The sequence below is a fragment of the Thalia democratica genome, unplaced genomic scaffold (assembly GCF_965202585.1).
Source record: "Thalia democratica unplaced genomic scaffold, ktThaDemo2.hap1.1 HAP1_SCAFFOLD_1729, whole genome shotgun sequence".
In the NCBI taxonomy this organism is placed as follows: Eukaryota; Metazoa; Chordata; class Thaliacea; order Salpida; family Salpidae; genus Thalia; species Thalia democratica.
In genome coordinates this window covers 2,351-23,610 of record NW_028140547.1, presented here as the reverse complement: position 1 = coordinate 23,610, position 21,260 = coordinate 2,351, and the positions used below count along the sequence as shown (strand labels likewise).

Sequence of the window (21,260 nt, the reverse complement as noted above, 5' to 3'; positions counted from 1 at the left end):
ATAATACTTGTTAATGTTATATGAAGCATTTTGAAGTCTGAAGATTTTTTTAGTACAATACAACTGCCACATATAAAATTAATAACTTATTTTAGTTTACAGATTAAATGTTATTTATGAGGTTTAAAGTTCTAAAAAAAGTAATGAATTTTTATATATGACACAGGAAAAAGGTTAGTTAAACAATTATGGTAAAAAACTATAATAAGTAAACTTTAATTAGAAAATTCTCTACCTTTTTAATTGTACTATATAAAAGGTTATAGTTTAAAAATGATTAAAATATAATGGTTTATTAATTTTGTAGTAATTTTACAATAATTTCGATTGAAAACCTGTTCTCGATCTTTTTTTATTAGGTAAATTATTTTATATTAAGAAAAATTATGGATAACATGTGTCCAATATTCTATTTTTCAATACATCTTTATAATGTTTTAAGGAAAACCTAGAATGAAGAATAATTGTAGTGGATTGTGAAACTTATAATTAAAATTCTAGTATTTATTTATATGAAAAAGAATGCTAACTCACGCTGGTTTAAAGTTTTGAAAATACCTTGCTGGGTCAGGCTAATTTGAGATATATGAAAACTGAGGCTAACATATAAATGTTGGAAAAACTCAGGCTATGATTTGTCAAATTTAAAATAGTTTTGATTTTATCTAGTTTTAAATATTTTGAGGTTTTGTAGTAAACTAATGTTGTACTATTTAACTTCTTTTTAAAATATAGTGCTAATTTAATGATTAGGTAGAGTTAAAGTGCAATAGCATATAATTACAGTTCTGCTCTTGGTGTTTTAAAGTTTAATTATATGTATACTTAATGCAAATGTTTGGAATGTTTAAAAAAACTGTGCTCAGTGAATTCTTTAGTTGAAAGTATTTGTAATTGAAAAATATTTTATTAAAATTAGTTGTATTTCTACTTGCATTAAATTTTGAAGCTTGTTAAAAAAAACTGTAAAAATTATGTTTAAAAGTTTAAACAACAGTGGTAATGCTGGGGGCAGGTCTATTTTGCAGGAAGTCACTTTTGAACAAAGTATCACTTTTCAAGTGTGTAATAGTGACCTCCTGAAAAAATGACCCTTCATCAAAAGTGACGCTTTGTGTAAAAGTGTCCCTTTGTGCAAAAGTTCACTCACCTAGTAATGCTTTGTTCAAACTGATTTCGTAACATCAAAGAGTTTCTTGTGCACACTTACATGCATTATTTGCACTTAATTATTGTATACAATGCACACTCACTTAAAAAAAGTGTGCCCAAGCATAGGCTGACTCAGGCAGTTTTTTTTCTCTCAATAAGTGACAACCATGATAAAAAGTATTAAACACAATAACTTGAGTGTAGATAACTATAACTTAAGAACAGTAACATCCTTTAATTATTTTAAAGTTGCTATTTATTATAAAAATTGTTAGTTTTAAAATGTTGTATTTTGAGTGCTTATATAATATTAAACTGATTTTAATTCTTTACTTTATTAAAAAAATATATTTATGTTAAGTAATAAAATAATAAGTATGATTGGTATCAAAAATAAATAGACTAGTTGCTGAATTTGACTCAAGTCAACTTGTGGAAAAATATAAGACAGCTAATGTCTCATCTTAGTTTTAAAACAAACCAAAAGGTTAAAAGTTTTTTTAAAGTTTCCTTTTCTAACTTTCAAAATATTAACTAAACCATCAAAAATGTTTTAATTATTTTTTGCAAGGTATATCAATGAAGTAATAAAAAAAATTAAGACATTGTTCTTTTTTATTAGCTTTAAAAACAAGTTATATTCAAAATGTTTTTTTACAAACTATTTTTAATATAGTTTAGTCAATTTTACAAATAAATTGTTTTGAAGTCAATAATTTTACTCAATTTTTTACAAGATGTAATTCAACCAACCTTTTTAATTTTTTAAAGTTGAGACCTTTAGTTTTCACAGAAATTTTCAGTTTCATTAACTAAAATAAAATTAAAATTTCTTAATTAAAAAAAAAAACATATCTTAATTAAACTTATGAAAGTGAGGTAGTTTTACAAAAGCCAATAAATTTCCATGTAATTTAAAAATTGTTTTAATTTTTTAAAGAAAAAAAATTATATAAATTGAAAAGTACTATTTTGAATTTTTATTTTGAAATTTTGTAAGGAATCTGTTAAACTTTTAAAGGTTGATACTATATATCTAAAACTTTTAGAAAATTTACTATAAAATGTGTGTGGTAGCTCAGATAAAAATTTATAAAACAAAATAAACTTTATAAAAAGATGATAAATCCCTTTCTTGTGATTAGTAAACTATAAAAATTATTTTTAAAGCTTATAAAGTTTTTAGGTTAAAATTTTGAAATGAGATAAGTTTTTTTGATGTGTTAAAAGAAGTTTAACTATGAAAAAATGTTCCTCTTATTATACAATTTTGTTTATAAATTTGCTGCATTTATTTTATTTTGACAAATTAGATAAAGTAGCATACATTTTATTATTCAGTCCTTATATAAGAACTATTGTTAAATAATTGTTCAAATCCTCTTATGATTACTTTAAAATGTTTTTGTTACTTAAATGCAGTATTTTTTGCAAATTTTTAATGTGTTTTATAAAATATTTTTTTCTTAAAAGTAATCTTTATAAAAATAAGTTCCAGTGTTTGACAACATTTAATAAACAGATATCAAAACATTTTCAAAAATGTCAACAAGACCAATAAACAGAGATCAAGCACCAGTAAAGCTGTACTCATCTAGCAACAACAAGACTAATGCCAGTAGTGATGCTAAAATTGTATACTCCAATAAATGCTATAGGTACTATTATCATTTTTTTCTTGAGTATTCAGTTGGTTTTTAAATCATGCAGTTTTATAAATCTAACATACAACTACTATTAATTAGAAATATTTTTATACTTTATTATTGCTTTGACTTTCATCTAAATAGATTTATGTCCTTTAAGTAACTAAATGTGTACAAACTCTACAGCAGTTTTCCAAAACCTATTGACTAAATCTCCTCAACTAAGGTTAACAAATAAAAATTGAATGCTTCTTCAACTTAATACTTTAAATGTAACTTTACCTTGTTATTTTTTTTTACATTTTTTATAAAAGTTATTATACTATAAATTTCATTGTTGAAAAATAATTAAAGTTTGCAAAATATTAGTTTACAAATATAAGTTTGAAAAATAATATTAATTAAAACTCTTATATTGAGATAAATAGTTTTATGGCATTTAGAAAAGTATTTTTTCAAAAGATTTTAAGTTTACAAAAGATTACTAGAAAAATAGAGTTTAAAAAACAACTTTGTTTGTTATTTAAAACTCAATTATTTTACCTGCAAATCAAAATAGTATTTGATAAAGCAAGCTAATTGCATTAGGTACGCAATTAGCTTGAACGACCACAATAAGTTGCAAAATAACTAAGCTTTGTAAGTATTTAAACTTCTAAGAAACATATGCAAAATAACTTAGCACAGCTTTAATTTAAATATATGGTAACAAGATTATCATAATCTATTTTCCTTAAACATTTAAAACGCAAAAAGCTGATATATTACTTAAAAAAACCATCTGTAACTATCAATATCTTATTTTTTTACAAACTTTATTTTAAATATTTAACTTATAAATTTAAACTCTTAATTCAAAATTAATAATGTTTTAATGTTTTTGTTGAATTAATTGAAGTTAATATTTTATTTACCACTTTCCTTTTTTAAACTCTATCTTAGGAAATAAATATGGAATAGTAAGCTTGTAATTTAATTAAATCTATGCAATAAATAGCTTACTACCCCTTGTTTGCCTATTTAATTATTATTATATGCCTACTGACAAAAAATCGCTAAATTTTGTGATATTGCCCCTGTATTATGAAACCTTGATCTATTAATGCCATAGGAGGTAAGTCACTTTTTCACAACTTGATCTTATTTTGTAGAGGTTTAACTAAGCTAAAAGTTGCATTTACAGATTAAATAATTAAAAACAATTTTTGAGATATTATCAGTTAAATTTAGAAAGTACAATAGTTTCCTTATGGGAGGAGAAAACTATAACAACCGATAAATACTAAATAGAAATTACAAAAAATCTATCTCCTTTCGTTTTAGATTAATACCTTAAATTTTTAGGAAATGTTCCTTGCAATGTCAAAAAATATATCATAACAAAGTTAAAAAAAATTAAATAGTAAAAGTTTTGTGACAAACAAAACAAAAAAAATCCATTTTTTGATTGCAAAAAAAGAAAGTTTGTTTCGATAAATATAAAAAAATTCCTTAAAACAGATTAATTTAGACTTATTCACGAACTTAACACCACCTGATAGCCAAAATCGCTTCTAAAAGGCAATTTTTCTCACATTGAGAAATGTTAGTCTAAATAAGTCCCAATCAAGAAATGTCAGGCATTTGAAAATTTTTCCCTGCCTTATAAGAAGTTCATTTTAAATTGTTTATCTAAAAATGAAATATTAGCTGTTACAAAAGATTATTGTTTTCTCTTAGTTCTATTATATATTTAAGTTTTACACGTGGTTTAGGAGCTAAATTGAAAATTTATAATAGCTTTTTAAAATATCTCAACTTTTATTAAAAACACATTCAAATTATTTTATTACGTTTTTACTTAAATACTTAAATATAAAAATACTGTTATGTTAATGAAAAATAAGTTTGTACTCTCTATTATTCAAGTTACACGTGATAAATAATTTAGTAAATTAAAACTTATATTATAAGATATAAACCTTTTATGTGTGGTAACTGTTAAACAAGAGATTTACAAAATTTATTTTACATTTAGAAATAAAACCGCTGAACCACAAACCCAAACAAACTTACGGTTAACTTTTTATCAATCAGGTCATAACAAAAAACATGCTTAAATTTATTTAAATTGATTAATATTAAAGTTTCTTAAAAAAGTATATTAATTTAGATTTTTAATAATATATATATTATGTAGTTTTACGTTGATAGTGTGTGGTAGATATTTAATCTTTCATGCTTTTCATTAGACAATTTAAGTGAAGTTTTTAAAAATAAATTAATGATTTTAAAGCATGTACAATGTACATAGAATTACAGTTTTGACTTAAAGTATTAGCTAAAAAATAATTTAAATTTAATACTGACTACTTGTACTATTCATTTTGGCTAGTACATATCAAATATTTTATTAATTACATTTACACTAGATTTGTTTTAAGTAAAAGTGTAAACAACAAAATTATAAAAAACTATAGTATTAAAAAACAAAAATTCAATATTTATATTAATCGTTAACTAATCTTTCGTATGTTTAGTAAATAAATAACAAAGGTGATACAAATTTAAGCTTATGTATATATAAATAGATCTCTCTTCTTTAGTTTCAGTTAATGATAATTAAATATTTTGTTATAATTTACGAGATAACCACTTTTGTCTCACCTGCTATTTTGGCTTTTTAAGTAAAACTAAACTTTATTTGAAGTGCGTATTTCAGAGTAATAAGGTCATTAGTTCAACATATACACTAAAGTTTTGACTGTTAGTATCATTATTTATTTTAATTAAAAAAATTGTTAAATGCAACATGACAGTTGTAAAATCGATACAAATTTTTTACACAATATTTTTTATTTGCATTTCATAGTAACATTGTCAAAAATAATAAATAAAACCGCGCAAACAGACATGTGAAGGAGTGCATCTCGAAGTTAGACCAACACAATCAGCACAGAAGAAACTTGTTGAGCTTGTTTCAGCATGAACAAGTCAAGTTGAGGTTAGTAAATCGATTTCCATTGATATTTATATGCGGTGTAGCAAAATACGTTGGTTTGTATTGTTTACCTGTTTTTTACTCAACTTTATTTTGCTTATAACTTATAACTTTCTGAACTTATTGAAGTTTCAATTTAGTCATTCAGTTGTGCTTAGTTGAAATGTTTTAAGCTTTTAGAAACTACCTTTCTATTTTTTTTGTTTTACTGATATTTTAAAACCAAATTGAAATAAGTGTGTTACAGAGAAACTACTAAAGAAATTCTTGAATAAAAGAAAATGTGTTTTCTAAGCTTCTAGATATCTATACTTCAAAATAATTTATAACCTAGTATAAGTAACTTTCATATTTAACTTGACTCTAATCAAGTTTTTTTAAGAGTTAATGCATTAGTTTAATTTTGAGTTTTGTTTGATCTTGATAGCAGGCAAAAACGGTTAAAAATTTAATGAATGAAAAATAATAATTGCCTTATCTTAAAGTTTTATTAAAACAGTTTATTTTGTTTAAAATGTTAATAAAAGTATCTGCTAAAACATTTAGTTCTTCAAACATTGCAATATTTTACATAACAGGAGCAAAGTGAGGGATGCTTGTGAAAAGCTGATGTTTGTAGTTAGTCCGATTGAACAGTGTATAAAAGCAGAATCCTTGCTGTGGAAAAAATGCTTTTACGAAGTTATTCAAGCTATCAAGAGCAGAAAAGTAAGTTTAGTTTTTATCAGTAGAAGTTTGTAGTTTCAAGTTGTTTTGATTATATAAAAAAGATACAAAAGTGTTCAAATAAAAGCAGCTTGTAGTTTAAAAAATCGTCAAAACTTTCAAAAGCTCTAAACCTTAAAAATTATTTTTTATTAAACAAAGCTAAATGTTCCTTGGTTTTGTGTAAAAATGTTTTCTATACTAAACTTGTTTCCAATGGTCTAGTTTGTATTGCCTAATAAAAATATTAACCATAGTTAAATTTCTATTTAAACTTTTTGGTTGAAACGTTTGTATAGCATTTTATCATTAAAAATCAGGTACAAAAAACCACATTTGCAGGTGACACCAAACTTGCCGGGAGCAATGACACAGCCGGAACTGATGCCCTACTTCCAGCAGTTCCTCAACTCTGCAGTGGGCTACTACACCCATCTGCGGTTGAAGATGAGTGAGAAACACCCCAACGACTACCAGTACGACTACCGCCTTCTTGCCAGCCCCTTGCAGAACTTCACCAACTCGACTTTGAGCAAGGAGGCTGTTGAGAAGTGGAACGAAGTTTTGTCTTACAGAATATTCAGCTGCCTTGGCGACCTGTGTTAGTTACACTTTATATAGATCATATAAATTAACTGAATTTTACAAAGGATTTTATTTTTTTTACAGGTAGTTATCATCAGAAACGATAACTTTTTTAGCTGTATTTACAAAAAAATGTTACTTGGTTTTAAATGTGTATACGTATAATAAAAATATATACTTAGTTAAAAGTTCTGACGAAAGAAAACCTGAAAACAACAATATTTTTAGTGTTTTTTCCACAGGCAGGTACCAGAACTTGTTCTTCGGAGCGGACGAGGAGCTAGCGGTGAGGCACTACATGCTGGCGTTGCAGGTTCAACCGGGACAAGGTCAACCGTACAACCAGCTTGCAACGCTGATCAGAAGAAGTGACGGCAGATGCCTGCAAGCCGCCTACTACTACTGCTGCGCGTTTGTTGATTATTAGAACGATTTTACAAAGCAATTTTACAATACAAATTATTTGAACTATTTATCATTACGTGAAACTTATGTTTATTTTTTCGAATAAAGCCTTTATGAATAGTATAAATGATAAAATTTTATTCACATAAGGTGTATTGAATTAAAATAAGATGTTCTCTTAATTTTCTACTAGCATGGTGTCCACTCAATCAGAATAACTCAGGCCGTTTTCAAATGTTTCAAACACTCAGGAAAGTTACTTTTTTACAAAGCTTGCACAGTTTTGCACAATAAAAAAAAGGTATAGTATTTACATTTAATTGGGCCTTTAAAAGTTCTAATTTTAGTTTTTATATATTTTGTATTGTAGTGTTATTAAAGCTCAACCGCCATTGAAAAAATCACTTTGTGGTTACCTTTGCTTATATAACTAAATATTAATATTTAATAACCTTTTAATCTCAATCTGACTCAGGTTGCTTTGTTGTCAAGGAGGCTAAATTTAAGTGGCATATTATAATTTTTACTTCAATAAGAGGCCCATGGTATACAAAGTTCTTTTGTTGTAAGTATGTACTAGCCATGTTTTAATATTCTAAATAAGACATTTTAAATGAGTTTAGCTGGGTCTATTTTGTACACTTATTCTTAGACTTTAGAAATTATTTCTTGTTTTCAGGAGCTTCCGTTTTACAATAACTAGGTATTATTTTTTTAATTGAAGAAATGTTTGTACTCTTGACAAAAGTTGCGGTAATTGTCAATTTCTTATTACTTATGACTAACGAAATGCTTGTTTAAATTAGAATTTATGTTAAGGCTTCAAAACCATCAAAAGTACGAGCAGGCTGAAAAGAACTTGGACCAACTGTTCGACCACAACAATGGAAAGTATCATGAAATTCACCCTGACAGCATGCTTGATAATACCGGCAAAACTTCACAGTGAGTTTAACATATAATTGAAAAAGCACGTTTAAGATTTTATTTGTTTTGCATTTATTTTTAAATTAAGCCTTTTAACAAAGTACTTAGTTGAATGTAGATTTTGTTACAGGAAGGAAAAGTTGCAATGTTTTGTCGTGTCATTCATATATTTATTTGATCTATTTCGTCCAAAAACCTATGCAAGAGATGCTGATATATATGGTTCGTTGATATACATTGAAAAAGTTTGTGTTTATGTAATTAGTGATCTGCAGAATTGAAGTGTATTGTTTAAAGCAATGGTCTTAAACCTTTTCAAAAGCTGTCCACATTAAATTACTGGAAAATAAATTCTGCGTATACTACTTCATATATATTTGTCAATAAAATAAACACTATTTTTATGTGCTGAATGTCTTTACAGATAAATAAGATATTAGATAAGACAAAACAAACGTCATTAAAAACAAAATTCAAACTAAATTTTCTATGCCTAGTAAAATATTTTTTATGCACTTTATATTACATAGTTGCAAACCGTGAAGACCACTTGTTTTTTGTATTATATAATTCATACAAATAAAGCTTAGGTTATTTATGTTTATATTAAAATTTGTAGTTTTCTGAATTAATATTATTTTGTTTACTTTATACTTAAACAAACTAAAAAAAATGTATTAATTATACAGTGTTTTTTTATGATAAGTTAAGTAAGCTATTAGTCTAATGTTTTCTTCTAAGAATATTTTGCATTTAAGCTTTTTAAAAGAAATAAGTCATTTACTTCAATAAACATAGGATATTAGGGACTGGTATTAAAAGCAATCTTGTGCAAAAATGCAGGACTTGTTTAAACTATGTTTTTTACAAGAACAAAAGTTCCAATATGTTTTTGATATTTAGATGTGTTGTCAATGATGTATAGAAGTTTCTAGTATATAAATATTCTAAGAAAGTAAATAAATTATTTTTTAGGTAAAAAAATCAAAACAGTTTATGAATAATTTTGGGTAGAAACTTAAAATTTTCAAATTAGTTTTTACATATATAAAGATCTTTATTTATTTTTTACTTTATATGAAGATTTTATCCTTGTTTTTGTTTCACATTCCTTAGACTTAGCTCTTAAATATTTAACCTTATTTCCTCTAAATTAGTTAAGCAATCTGTTAAGCAATAAAACATGTATATTGTTTATCTTTAAGAACGAAATTTGTGAAAACCTTTTACTATTAGTTAAATGAAGTCTTATGCTTTAAGTTATTTTTGGTAATTTTGTAAAGTTATGGGTTTAATAACTATAATGAATACTTTTATATTTCTGAAAATAGTTTAAAAGCATTGAATTTATGTTTGTCGTTATTTTTTAAAGGTTATTACAAAATTTATGTCATGTAACTCTTTTACAAGTAGTTATATATAAACAGTTTATGGTCAAAAGTTTTAAATTTTTCTGTTATCACTTATTAATAAGTAATTAATTGTTTTTAATATCTAACATAGACTCATAATAAAGTTTTAACTTTTATAAGTACAAAAGTTAATTAAGTATATTAGACATGCTTTAAGTTGGGATGACTCATCAACCTATACAGTCATTTTTTTCAATTTAAAAATGCAAATTTAATTAGTTCTAATTAAAAGACTAACAAAATTATTTACATTTTTGTGGCAAGCTGTTATAAAAAATAAAAATTGCAACATAACATATAAGAGATCATAATATCTAAAAATTTGTTACAATTATACTTCAGTCTTTTGTAAACAGAAATGAGATTATGCTTTTAAGAGATCTTAAAAAACTCAATAAATATATGTGTAATAATTTTTGTATACAAATTTGTAAACTAATAATTATACTTATTCGTAAAAACACATATAGTCTAAATTATTTTGAATTATTTTTTTTAGTAAGGGGCCTGTATCCAATGGCCCGCGAAGTATATTTTATTTCAAATAACTTATGCATAAAAACGAACACCTAATTTTTTTTTACAGTTCAAATTAATATCTGTTTTCTTAATTTGATTTCAAGTGAAGCAATGGTGCTAATTTAATGATTGTTTCTTGAAGTTTTCTAAGTGAATTAATTTTTTGGTACAATTAAAAAAAAACAAGGCTCACGAAAAGCTTAAGAAAACGGCAAAATTAAATTTTGTTACTTATAAAAGGCTGCCGATCCTTTTTGATTTAGGTTATACAGATTTGAATAATGTTTTTGTTTTAAATTTTGCTTGAATAAACTGTCATTAATCTGTTGTTTAAATAATTTATTTTGTTAATCTTCCTACATTTAATGATTCTTGTACGTATAATTTTTGATAACATTTTAGAACAAATTGTATTTTAAAATGTTAATTTTTTTATATTTAAGACTACACGTCAAAGTTAGAACAATATTTTAGTTTCATATATAGGTTTCAAAGGTAGGCTCTCATGTAATATCTAATGTTGTTTTTTCTAAAACCTAACCTATGTGCTAAAGCTTCTCTAAAAAGAAGATTCTGTAACTATCTTTCCTTATTTGATTGTTTTAGTTTTAAGCTGAACGACGTTTAAATGTAAAAACAAATAATCTTAAACTTTACTTGCATCTAAATATATTTATAACTTAAAAAAAAACAAACATTTTTGGAAAAAAATAGCTAATTTTATAGCAAAAAAAAATTTACAAAATAAAAAACTAGGTGATTTGAAGGAGCTAAAATAAAGAAATATTCTTTGAAAGTAAAGCGTAAGATTTTATAGAATCAAAATTATTTTAATTTTTTTTTGGATTTTTATTGACATACGAAAGATATAAACTAACTACTTACTTATTTTTAATATATACTATTTCAGGCATTTTTACTATCATTAAAAAAATGTTTTAGTACACTATTAGTACACTGAAATTGACTTAAAATAATATTGAAATAAAATTTGATAAAAAGTTGATAATTTTTTGTTGTAATTCCTGTGTAAGCTTGTAGAAAAAAAAAGCAGTATTTGAAATTTTGTTCTTAATTTTAAGATATTAGAGTGTTTGCGTTGACATTGAGTATTTATAAATTACAGATTTGTGTAGTAGATTCATGGAAGCCTTGCGCTATAATTTGCAGTGTATTAGAAATTCGTCACATGAAAAAACCACAACTAATTGCAATAAAAGTAAGTAAACTAATTTGTAAAAGCTTTTAGGTAAAATAGTTAATTATTTTTGTATGTGCACGTTATAAATAAAATTAAAAAAAAAATTTATCTACAACTAATTAGTGAAAATGATGTGAACTACAATTTTATATAGTTCCACTTTGCTCTAAATAAAAAAACTCTAGTAGCAATAAGAAAAATAATTTTACTTTTTTTAGCTCAAAATGGAGTTGAAGAAAATAAAAATGTTTCTAAAAGGTTAGTTTTAATTACTTTTATTTATTTTTTGCATTTTTTTATAGAATATTATTTTGAATTTATTTTGTCGACTATAATACTACTTGTTGTTATACAGTTTTGAATTTATTTTGAACAGTACAAATATTTAGGATTGATTAGATTGAATAACTACTGTTTTATTCGCAGTGCAAATGAGTGTGTAGATGAGGATACAAGTAGTTGCATGTCTGGTGAGGATGTCTTCCATATTTTTGTTATTTGCCTTTCCAACATTCACGATTTAAAGGTATTTTGAATGGTTATTTGTCATTCTTCTAACTGATAAGTAAAAATACTTGTACTGTAGATAACATTTAGTTCTATAATCAGTGTATTATTAGAACTAAGTTGTATAATTAACAATGTTTATAAGGTTAGTGCTGATTATATATTGAAATAAGACTGTGAAAAATCTGCTAAATCGCTTTTAATGTTCATATAGTCTTAAGTTTAAAAGCGTAATAACTTACTGACCAATTTAAAAAAACAAAATGATGATATAGCTTTATGTAAAATTATAATTTACTTTATATCTGTCTGACCAAGAGTTAAAAGTTTAATTTAACTTTGTTGATTTAAAATACAGTATCAGAAGTTTTTATAAAAATCCCATTATCGTAATATTTTTTGAGGCTAATGAATTTTTATTGCATTTCAAAATATTTTTTTAACCTTCTTATGCTGTTATTTATTGATATTTTATTTTTCTTTTATGTTGTTTTGCAGTCTTAAAATGAAAAAATAAACTTAGAAAAATCAGTATAGCTATTTATGAATCTGTTAAGTTTTACATTTGGTCAGATTTAGTTATTTTATGTGAACCTTGACTTTGAAAACATACATATTGTTTTTTGGGTAGGTGTCAGAAAAGCACAGCGTCACTTTAGCACGGGGTGACACTTTAGCACGGTGTGACACTTTAGCACGGGGTGACACTTTAGCACGGTGTGACACTTAAGCACGGGGTGACACTTTAGCACGGAGTGACACTTTAACACGGGGTGACACTTTAGCACGGTGTGACACTTTAGCACGGCGTCACTTTAGCACGGAGTGGCACTTTAGCACGGAGTGACACTTTAGCACGGCGTCACTTTAGCACGGAGTGTCACTTTAGCACGGGATGACACTTTAGCACGGCGTCACTTTAGCACGGAGTGTCACTTTAGCACGGGATGACACTTTAGCACGGCGTCTCTTTAGCACGGGGTGACACTTTAGCACGGCGTCACTTTAGCACGGAGTGTCACTTTAGCACGGTGTGACACTTTAGCACGGAGTGTCACTTTAGCACGGCTTCACTTTAGCACGGGGTGATACTTTAACACGAAGTGTAACTTTATCACTGACTGATTCTTTTGCACAAAATGATTCTTAAGCACGGAGTGACACTTAAGCGCCATCGATAGTTTTAAGTAACTTAATCAAATACGTGTAAAGTTTGTATTTAATAAAACGTTTAAAAATTAATTTATATAACCAGCATGCTGTTAATTATGCAATTTAGGCACTTTAAAGTGTGATTTCAAGAAAGAGTGTGTCTTCCAAAATTATTTTTAATAAAAATATTATTTAAGTAAGATGTAAATTGTAAGACAAAGTTTGGCAGTCTTTTCGAACTATATTTAGAAAAATCATTTGTAGGTAGCAAAACGTTAGAAAACATCTTTAGTGGCCTGTATTTTTTAAGAAAAACTATACTTAATAACAAAAATAAGTACTGAAAAACAAGAAGTTGGTAAATTAAATGGTAACTAGTTTTAAAAATCCTTAATTATATAAATGTTCTTATACTGTATTCTTTTTTACTTCTGTTAATAAAATAGTAATACTTTACTTACATTTTATTTAATTACTTTGCTCAGCTGACATGGTTAAAATAACTTTATTTATGTAAAACAATAATAAAAAATTTATGCATAGCACTAAATTTTAATATAAAAACGAACACAAACGAAATTTACAAATATATACATTTAATCTATATCAAAATTGTATTGAATACCGCGTAGGTATTCAAGTATATTATTATTTTCATTAAAACTTGACACCAGATAAAACAGACGCTCATCTGCTTGTCTGAACCTTATTCTTTTGGGATCTGGTTTTATCCCTGCCAGAAGGTGTTCTAGTCCCATATCCCGAGAATTCTGAGCAAACATGAGTACAAACACTTTTGAAACAATCGGCTTAAAATAATCAAATAAAAATTTTACTGATCAAACTTCAAATTGTACTATTTCTTAAAATTTAAAAGAATAGAAAACCTAAATAGACAGAGAAAATTGTAAAATAGTTTTATTTACTTTTGTTGCAGTCTATATATAAATTTTACACATTTACACTTTTATTTAACGTATTTACTAATATACTAGTATTTATTAGTTGCTAGGTATTTTTGTTGCTAGGTTTAAACAAGTAGTTTTACGTTTAAAATATGATAGTAAATATTTAAATACGTTAGTTAAAATATCTTAATAAAATGATTTGATAGAATTCTTAAAATTATTTTTGTATTGTTATTATTAAGTTGAGGTTTGCCATAGAGTAACTAGTGTAATTCTATATTAAATACAAAGTTTTAGTTGAAGCTTTAACTTGAAACATATTAAAAGCTTGTAGTATTATGTTGCATAGTTTATTTTTATATTTTTCAACATAACATATAAGCATAAACAAATGTTTCATTCCATGCTAAAATGACGCCGTGCGAAAGTGTTACTCCGTGCTAAAGTGACGCCGTGCTAAAGTGTCATCCCGTGCTAAAGTGTCACCCCGTGCTTAAGTGACGCCGTGCTAAAGTGTTACCCCGTGCTTAAGTGACGCCGTGCTAAAGTGTCACCCCGTGCTAAAGTGTCACACCGTGCTAAAGTGACACCGTGCTAAAGTGTCACCCCGTGCTAAAGTGACACTCCGTGCTAATGTGACGCCGTGCTAAAGTGTCACCCCGTGCTAAAGTGTCACACCGTGCTAAAGTGTCACACCGTGCTAAAGTGTCACACCGTGCTAAAGTGTCACACCGTGCTAAAGTGTCACCCCGTGCTAAAGTGTCACACCGTGCTAAAGTGTCATCCCGTGCTAAAGTGTCACACCGTGCTAAAGTGTCACCCGTGCTTTTCTGACCCGTTCCCTGTTTTTTAGGACAGCAGAAGTCCCAAGTTGCCCGCAGCCGTGGCATTTCTGCTGGAGCTCACTTGCATACTAGTACAGCATCTTATTGAGTTGAGAGGCAAAAATACAGGTTTGTTGAAATTGTTAAATGTATTTTAAACAAGTATTTTGCTTTAAGAATTAAGTCAATTAGTTGTTTTTTCTGTATAAAAATATAAACTATTTTTTAATATAAAATAAACTAATATGTAATTTATTTAACAGATAATAAGAAAACTAAAGTTTCTGAAGAAATCAACTTTGCTGATGGTAATTATATTTTATATTTTTATTGTAAATTTAAAAAAACGTGTATTATAAAATATATATTTTGTACTTTGTAAACTATCGAAGCTTAAAGTATTCGTTAACAAAATTTTGAGTGAGTATATGACAAAATCAGGAGACAAACCGAAAACAGCGTCAGTGACAAGAAACAATTGTGACGTCACAATCAACGAAGTTGGAGCAGGAGATGACATTAACACCAGTAGCGATGATGCCTGCAAAAAGCCTGCAGTAATTTTTTTTATAAGTTGTTTTATTTGTACAACTCTTGCATTTTATATATTTTTAAAGCTTTATTTTAAGCAACTCTTATAATTATTTGAGAGTTACAACTAAAGTAAACATAAACTTTTTGTTTAGTTAGTATTCTAACTTCCACAAATTTTTACATTAGCCTTTGCGGAGAAAAATTGTTTTTGCTCCAAATTTTTTCCAAACCAATAAAGTCTAAAGTAAAGAAGGATTCAGTCAACAATGCATGCGATGAAGTGGCAAAGTTAAATGACAAAGTTCAAGATCTTAAGATTGAAGATGCTAAGATTAAAGAAAAAAATAAAAAAATCAACCCTAATTTTGGATCTAATACGGGTAAAATATTATCTTTTGTAGATCTATACGTGCTGTATTTTTTCAAGTTCATAAAAAAAATCTATAGTTAAAATGTTTTTGTATGGTGATACAAGTTAAATAAAAAAAAAATCTATCAAAATAGAAAAAAAAAGTTATACGTCTACTATATAGAACTAAATTAACCAGATTACATAAACCTGCTTACTGGTCGAAATCACATGACGTCATCGCTAAAACTGGCTTGCGATTGGATGAATAACAACTTGGAAATGGTTGACGTGGAAACCAATTACAAGCTGTTTCAGTTGATGATTGAGTTTTCAAACATGCTGCCTAGTGCCTCTTACATGATTGACACATCAGGCTAGTATTAACAGTAAATTTTTTAACTATAGTTATTTGCTGCTGATATATATTTAATGTGGTAATTCTAATAAAAAATATCATATTTTTTCTAGTTTAATATCTGAATTTCATTCCAATTATGTTTAATAAGTTTACTGGTTGTTTTAAGTGAGCTAATTTTATAACAACGTTTTGACTTGCTGTAACATCCTAAAATTGTATGAATGATACTGTTATAAATAAATAAATAACGTACGTAGCTCATCAAAAGAATTAAAAGTATTTTTTAGTATGCTGTTCCTGAAAATAAAATTGTTTTAGTGTTAACAGTTATAAAAAAAATATTAAACTCTATTACAGGGTTGCCATTTAATTAAGAAATTCTAAAAGTTTTCCTATTTAAACAAGCGGAAACTGTGTTTAGTAATTAACCTTTTAATTCTAAACGTTGTTAGTGTTTTAGTAACCCTTTTGTATCATAAAATAAGTTGGTTATATGAATTTATAACTTTTTAGATATATAAATATAGTAAAATTTGTAGAAAAGAAAGGGTCTTGCCTAAAAGACTTTTTATCTGATGAAAATGATAAGGAAAACATCGATTCAAGTAAGTGGATAACTAATTAATTCTTGAATGTTGAAAAACAAAAAAATTATTAATTATTTTAATTTCTTGATGAAAGAATAAATAGAACTTAAGTAGAGTAAGTAAAAAATTAGGTAGTAGAATAAGCTTCAATTTATATATGTTTGTTTATCAGGATATTTGAAAAAATACAAATGTTTGCTATAAATTATTAGATAAAGAAAAATTAGTTGGAATGCTTCCAGAGGACAAGCAATTGTTTCACATGAATTTTATTTCTAAATCTGCAAGATCATCAACAAAAACTGACGACTTGACAGATTTCGATCAAGTTAGTATTATTTCAATCAGTTTGAAGTTTTTATAATTTATTTTAACTCATAAGGCTGTTAATTTGTTTTATTTCAAAATATTTATTGGTTTATTATTGTTTTGATTCACCACCAAAAAATTTCAGTTGTGTCTTCGAGTTTTCATGCTCCGAAATCTGCTCAAAAGTCACGTGTCAGCCAAAAACAAACCAATCAGAATTGAGATTGACGAAAAGGAGAAGTTCACAATTACGAGCAAGAACGGAGAGGAAGTCGAATTCACAGATCTGCCAGCTAAAGTGGAAGTAAGCAATACTCTGTCAAATAATCAATTTTGAAAAAAAACACAATTTTATTGGATAAATTTTAATCATTACCTAGTAGCAGTCGTAAAATAGAAAAATAATATTTAAACTATTTTATTATTTTAAGCTGAAAAACTGTTAGTTTGTTTAATTGAGTTTTGTTTTAATTTTAATAACTCTGCAGAGGATCAAGGATTTGCGGCGGGAGGAGCAGATGAAAAAGATGGCGGTTTCCAAGCTCAAATTGGAAGTCGAGCAGCTGCAGTCGGACCTGCTGCTGAGGACTGTGACGTCACAGTTCACCACGCTGTACGTGCTGCCCGACACCGCCACCATGTGTTCACACCTGCATTTGATAAAGAAGCTGGTCGCCAGCGGAAAGTTCCTCCTTGTCGTCTGCAACACTGGTTGGATAATATTTATTTAATTAACTAATGCCTCTAAATTTGCGTATTCTTTATTAAAAATATATAACAGAATGCATTTCATTTTCTTTAAATTTATTTATGTACTTTCAAGTAGGACTCGTCAGAAATTGTTTCCTACTGGATTGGAATGAATACAAATTGAAATAAAATTATACTGCAGTTTAAAGTTTTAAAATATAAAATGACGTAATAATCAAATGTTAAAAATTAGATAAGTGCTAATGCTAAACAAATTTGGTATACTAATAAAACTCAGTAGAATTAAAACAATCTAAATAAAGGAGCGATAAAAATTTTAAATTAAAACTATGGTTAAAAATAAAGTTTAACAAGAAACTAATTACTTTAAAATTACTAATATAAGGATTTAAAAAGTCTAGTTTGGTTTTACAAAACTTCGTATTAAACTTTACCAAACTTTGTATTCATTCCAATCCAGTAGGAGACAATTTCTGACGAGTCCTACTTGAAAGTACTTGAATAAATTTAAAGAAAATGAAATGCATTCTGTTATATATTTTTAGTAAGTTATGCACCGGAAAAAAGATGTATTCTTTATTGTTGTATTTAATTTCTAGTTATGTACGTTTTTTGATTGTTTAAATTTAAACACTTATTTAACAGGTTTGTATAATTTCTAATCTCATATTTATTCTATTGTTAATTATTACATTTTAATTTTCATAATAATCTTTGCAGTTATTGAAGGACTTGATAGACTAAAAAAGGGAAGCCAAGAAGCCAGATTTTCTATCAGATATCTTGAACATGAGTTTCAAAAGGGCAACAGGTTTATATAATTTTTAATAAAACATTTAGTTTTTTTTAGTTTTACTGTTTAGATGAAACAACTTACAAACTAAGCTACTTAAACTAATCCTAAAACTTTATCTGTGAATACAAAACTTAATTTTGACACAAAACCAGGTATCTGAGGTCGCAAAAGTCAGCGGAGAGCGTTCCTGTGGAGGTGAAAAAAAATAAGGAGAACGAGGAGATAGTGGAAATGATCGAGTGCGCGAGGCACATCACCGAAAATCACCAGTTCAAAACTAAAGATGAAAACGAAAACAAAACCAGTGAATTTTCAATTAGTATAAATTATTTATTAAGTTCTGTTTTCTTATCGATATTTCCTCTCAATTTTTAATTAGATTAACCCTAAATGTAGTCAGCACGTTTTTAAACGTTTAAAAAACTTCAACAGTCTTTTTAGATATTAAAAGTTTGAAAACATTTATGTTTGTAGTTAAAAATGTTTTGACTTTAAACTGTTATATATGCTATAAGAAATCCTTCAGAATTTAAACGAATAGTAAATTTATCAAGTAAAATATTTATAAGTAACAAAGTAACTTTTTTTTGATTTAAACTAGCTAAAAGTTATCAATTTTATATTTATTAAACCAAAAACATAAAATAGGTTTGGTCACCATCCTCACTGACAACGACCTAGTCACCAAAAGCCACGTTGCCATGGCGCAGAAACATAACATCCTGGTCCGCAAAACCTCTAGGGTCGAAAAGAGCCTCGTGTCCGACCAGAAACAGTCCCCGACCTAACACGAACTGACCAATCAAAGTGCTCCTAAAACTTATACGATGACAACGAACATTCGAAAGGCAAATGTTTTGGGCTTTTTCCCGCCAAACGCGACCGGGTTCCGAACGAGGGGATTTTGTTTTGACGCGGCCATTTTGTGCGCATCGAAACAATTTTTATGCCAAGCAAAAATTTTCTTGTTATGTCCAAATTTGTTCGTTGTTGCTTTCTCGGCCTTACTTGTGTATCTTGTTTTCGTCTTCAAAATAAATTACATCCTACCTTAAAGGTATTAAAACCTTAATTAGTAGATTGGTTACAACTGAATTCATAAATAGTTTTTTTTGGTATCAGTTTAATTATTTCAAACAAAAAAAAAGTAAAGTTGGTAGATTGTAATTTGTTTTAAACAGAAACTTTTGTTGCATTAATGTATTACAATATCCTTGAAATTCAGTAAAAGTTCTATTAACTCATCATGTTCTTTTTTTTTTCAATGCGTCTGCGAGAAAAATAAGTACCAGAGAACAAAACAGGAATGGATTATATTTAATATTAAAAGGCGAAGTCTTGTACTTTTTAGTTAAAAAACATAAAACTAAGGTATAGCCAATCTTAATAAGTAAAATTGAACATCACAATGACTAATTCCATAAAAAAAGCTAATGGCTAAATGGCACATTTTTCTTTTTATACAATAGATATAAGCATCAAAAAGCACTAATTTTATTTTATAGTTTAATTAATTTTCAGTTTTATCTATAAGTTATACATATATATTACTTTCTATCTATGTACCAATAGTGTAAAAGTTAGTTTTAAGTTGTTTAAGAAACTATGGTTACAAAACAATGCTAAAAACAATTCTGGTTTTGTGTAGATGACAACTACATATGTTAAGCAAAACTGTGCAATTATATACAGGGTTGCTAAAAAACCTGAATTTTCACAACTTAAGCAAAAAAACCTTAAAATACTTGAATTCTGAAAATTTACAATTTAGGCTAAAAAACCTCGAATTTGATAAATTAAAAAAAAAACTGGAATTTTGAACAAAAATCACGAAAATACCAAGAGCTTTAAACAATTTTTACATTTTATGTAGTTAAAAATCGATTTGACCCAAAAATCTGTCATAAGGATAAAAATTATTTGTCATCATCAAAAACTATCTTTGTTAAAAAACACTTGAAATTAGCTTTACAGTATCTTTTCAATGTTTTTAAACATAAAGTAGACATAAAAATATTATTCATTTTGGAAAGTTCCAGGATGAACTTAAAATTTATCTATTAAATAGTGATTCTCAAGGTCATTAGTGATCATTGCTTCTCGTTTATTTACTTTTGTTTAAGGAGTTTATAGTATTTGTCATTTAATAACCTTTTTTTTTTTAAAGTTGATTTGTTTGGTTACAATAACAGTGGTTTTCTCTAGATTACAGCATTTTTTATCTAGTTATTCTTTAAGATTACTATTTTGAATAAGTTCAGAATATTTACAACTTTTTTTTCTAGCACGCCATTGTAAAAGTAAAATAGTTATAGATTTAGCAGTAAATTAAGTATTTAAATAGTAAACTGAGATAACTGTTTCAAGCAAACTTATGCTAAAAGATGTCTTTTTTTCAAGAAATCAAAGAAAAAAAAACTCTTCTTTTTAATGTTTCCAAATATTGTTTTCTTCTATCATTACAATTTTAGACTTGGACAAGTACTTGGAATTTAAAAAGTATCTATTAAAACAGAAGGAAATTTGTTGTTGCTAATATTATTATTGTTGTTTTTTTTTCTTATTAAAAACATAAATTTTACATTACTTATCTTTATATTTTCATTTAGAAAAATTAAGTTCAGTTATTGTAGAACTAACTTCTCTAAAATTATTTAAAAGTTAAACAATAGTTTATTTAACTATTCAAA

At 26.7% G+C, this 21,260-nt stretch overlaps 2 protein-coding genes across 2 annotated transcripts; both read left to right on the top strand.

Annotated features, from left to right (window-relative positions):
• Nucleotides 1-93: 93 nt before the first annotated feature.
• On the top strand, nucleotides 94-13,943 carry LOC145848822 (nonsense-mediated mRNA decay factor SMG5-like). The gene is made up of 9 exons (XM_082954057.1): nucleotides 94-173; nucleotides 2,675-2,810; nucleotides 5,689-5,781; nucleotides 6,357-6,486; nucleotides 6,826-7,084; nucleotides 7,311-7,479; nucleotides 8,293-8,418; nucleotides 8,531-8,645; nucleotides 13,866-13,943. Exons 1-9 carry the CDS (start codon nucleotides 158-160, stop codon nucleotides 13,941-13,943), a joined length of 1,122 nt encoding a protein of 373 aa, XP_082810183.1. The 5' UTR covers nucleotides 94-157.
• A 1,239-nt stretch (nucleotides 13,944-15,182) lies between these two features.
• Nucleotides 15,183-19,630, top strand: LOC145848823 (nonsense-mediated mRNA decay factor SMG5-like). The gene is made up of 11 exons (XM_082954058.1): nucleotides 15,183-15,231; nucleotides 15,365-15,480; nucleotides 15,644-15,837; nucleotides 16,006-16,182; nucleotides 16,707-16,772; nucleotides 16,967-17,082; nucleotides 17,209-17,367; nucleotides 17,552-17,774; nucleotides 18,495-18,585; nucleotides 18,723-18,874; nucleotides 19,219-19,630. The coding sequence occupies exons 2-11, from the start codon at nucleotides 15,437-15,439 to the stop codon at nucleotides 19,356-19,358; spliced, it is 1,362 nt and encodes a 453-aa protein (XP_082810184.1). The 5' UTR covers nucleotides 15,183-15,231; nucleotides 15,365-15,436; the 3' UTR covers nucleotides 19,359-19,630.
• The last annotated feature ends 1,630 nt before the right edge of the window (nucleotides 19,631-21,260 follow it).

Bases quoted from the DNA above. Each gene is read 5' to 3' on its own strand.
- LOC145848822 (XM_082954057.1), top strand. The intron at 2,811-5,688 runs GTACTATTATCA...CCGCGCAAACAG, and splicing joins TACTCCAATAAATGCTATAG to ACATGTGAAGGAGTGCATCT. The intron at 7,085-7,310 runs GTTAGTTACACT...TTTTTTCCACAG, and splicing joins CAGCTGCCTTGGCGACCTGT to GCAGGTACCAGAACTTGTTC.
- LOC145848823 (XM_082954058.1), top strand. From the start codon at position 15,437: ATGACATTAACACCAGTAGCGATGATGCCTGCAAAAAGCCTGCA. The intron at 15,481-15,643 runs GTAATTTTTTTT...TTTTTACATTAG, and splicing joins ATGCCTGCAAAAAGCCTGCA to CCTTTGCGGAGAAAAATTGT. The intron at 16,183-16,706 runs GCTAGTATTAAC...TAAAATTTGTAG, and splicing joins TTACATGATTGACACATCAG to AAAAGAAAGGGTCTTGCCTA.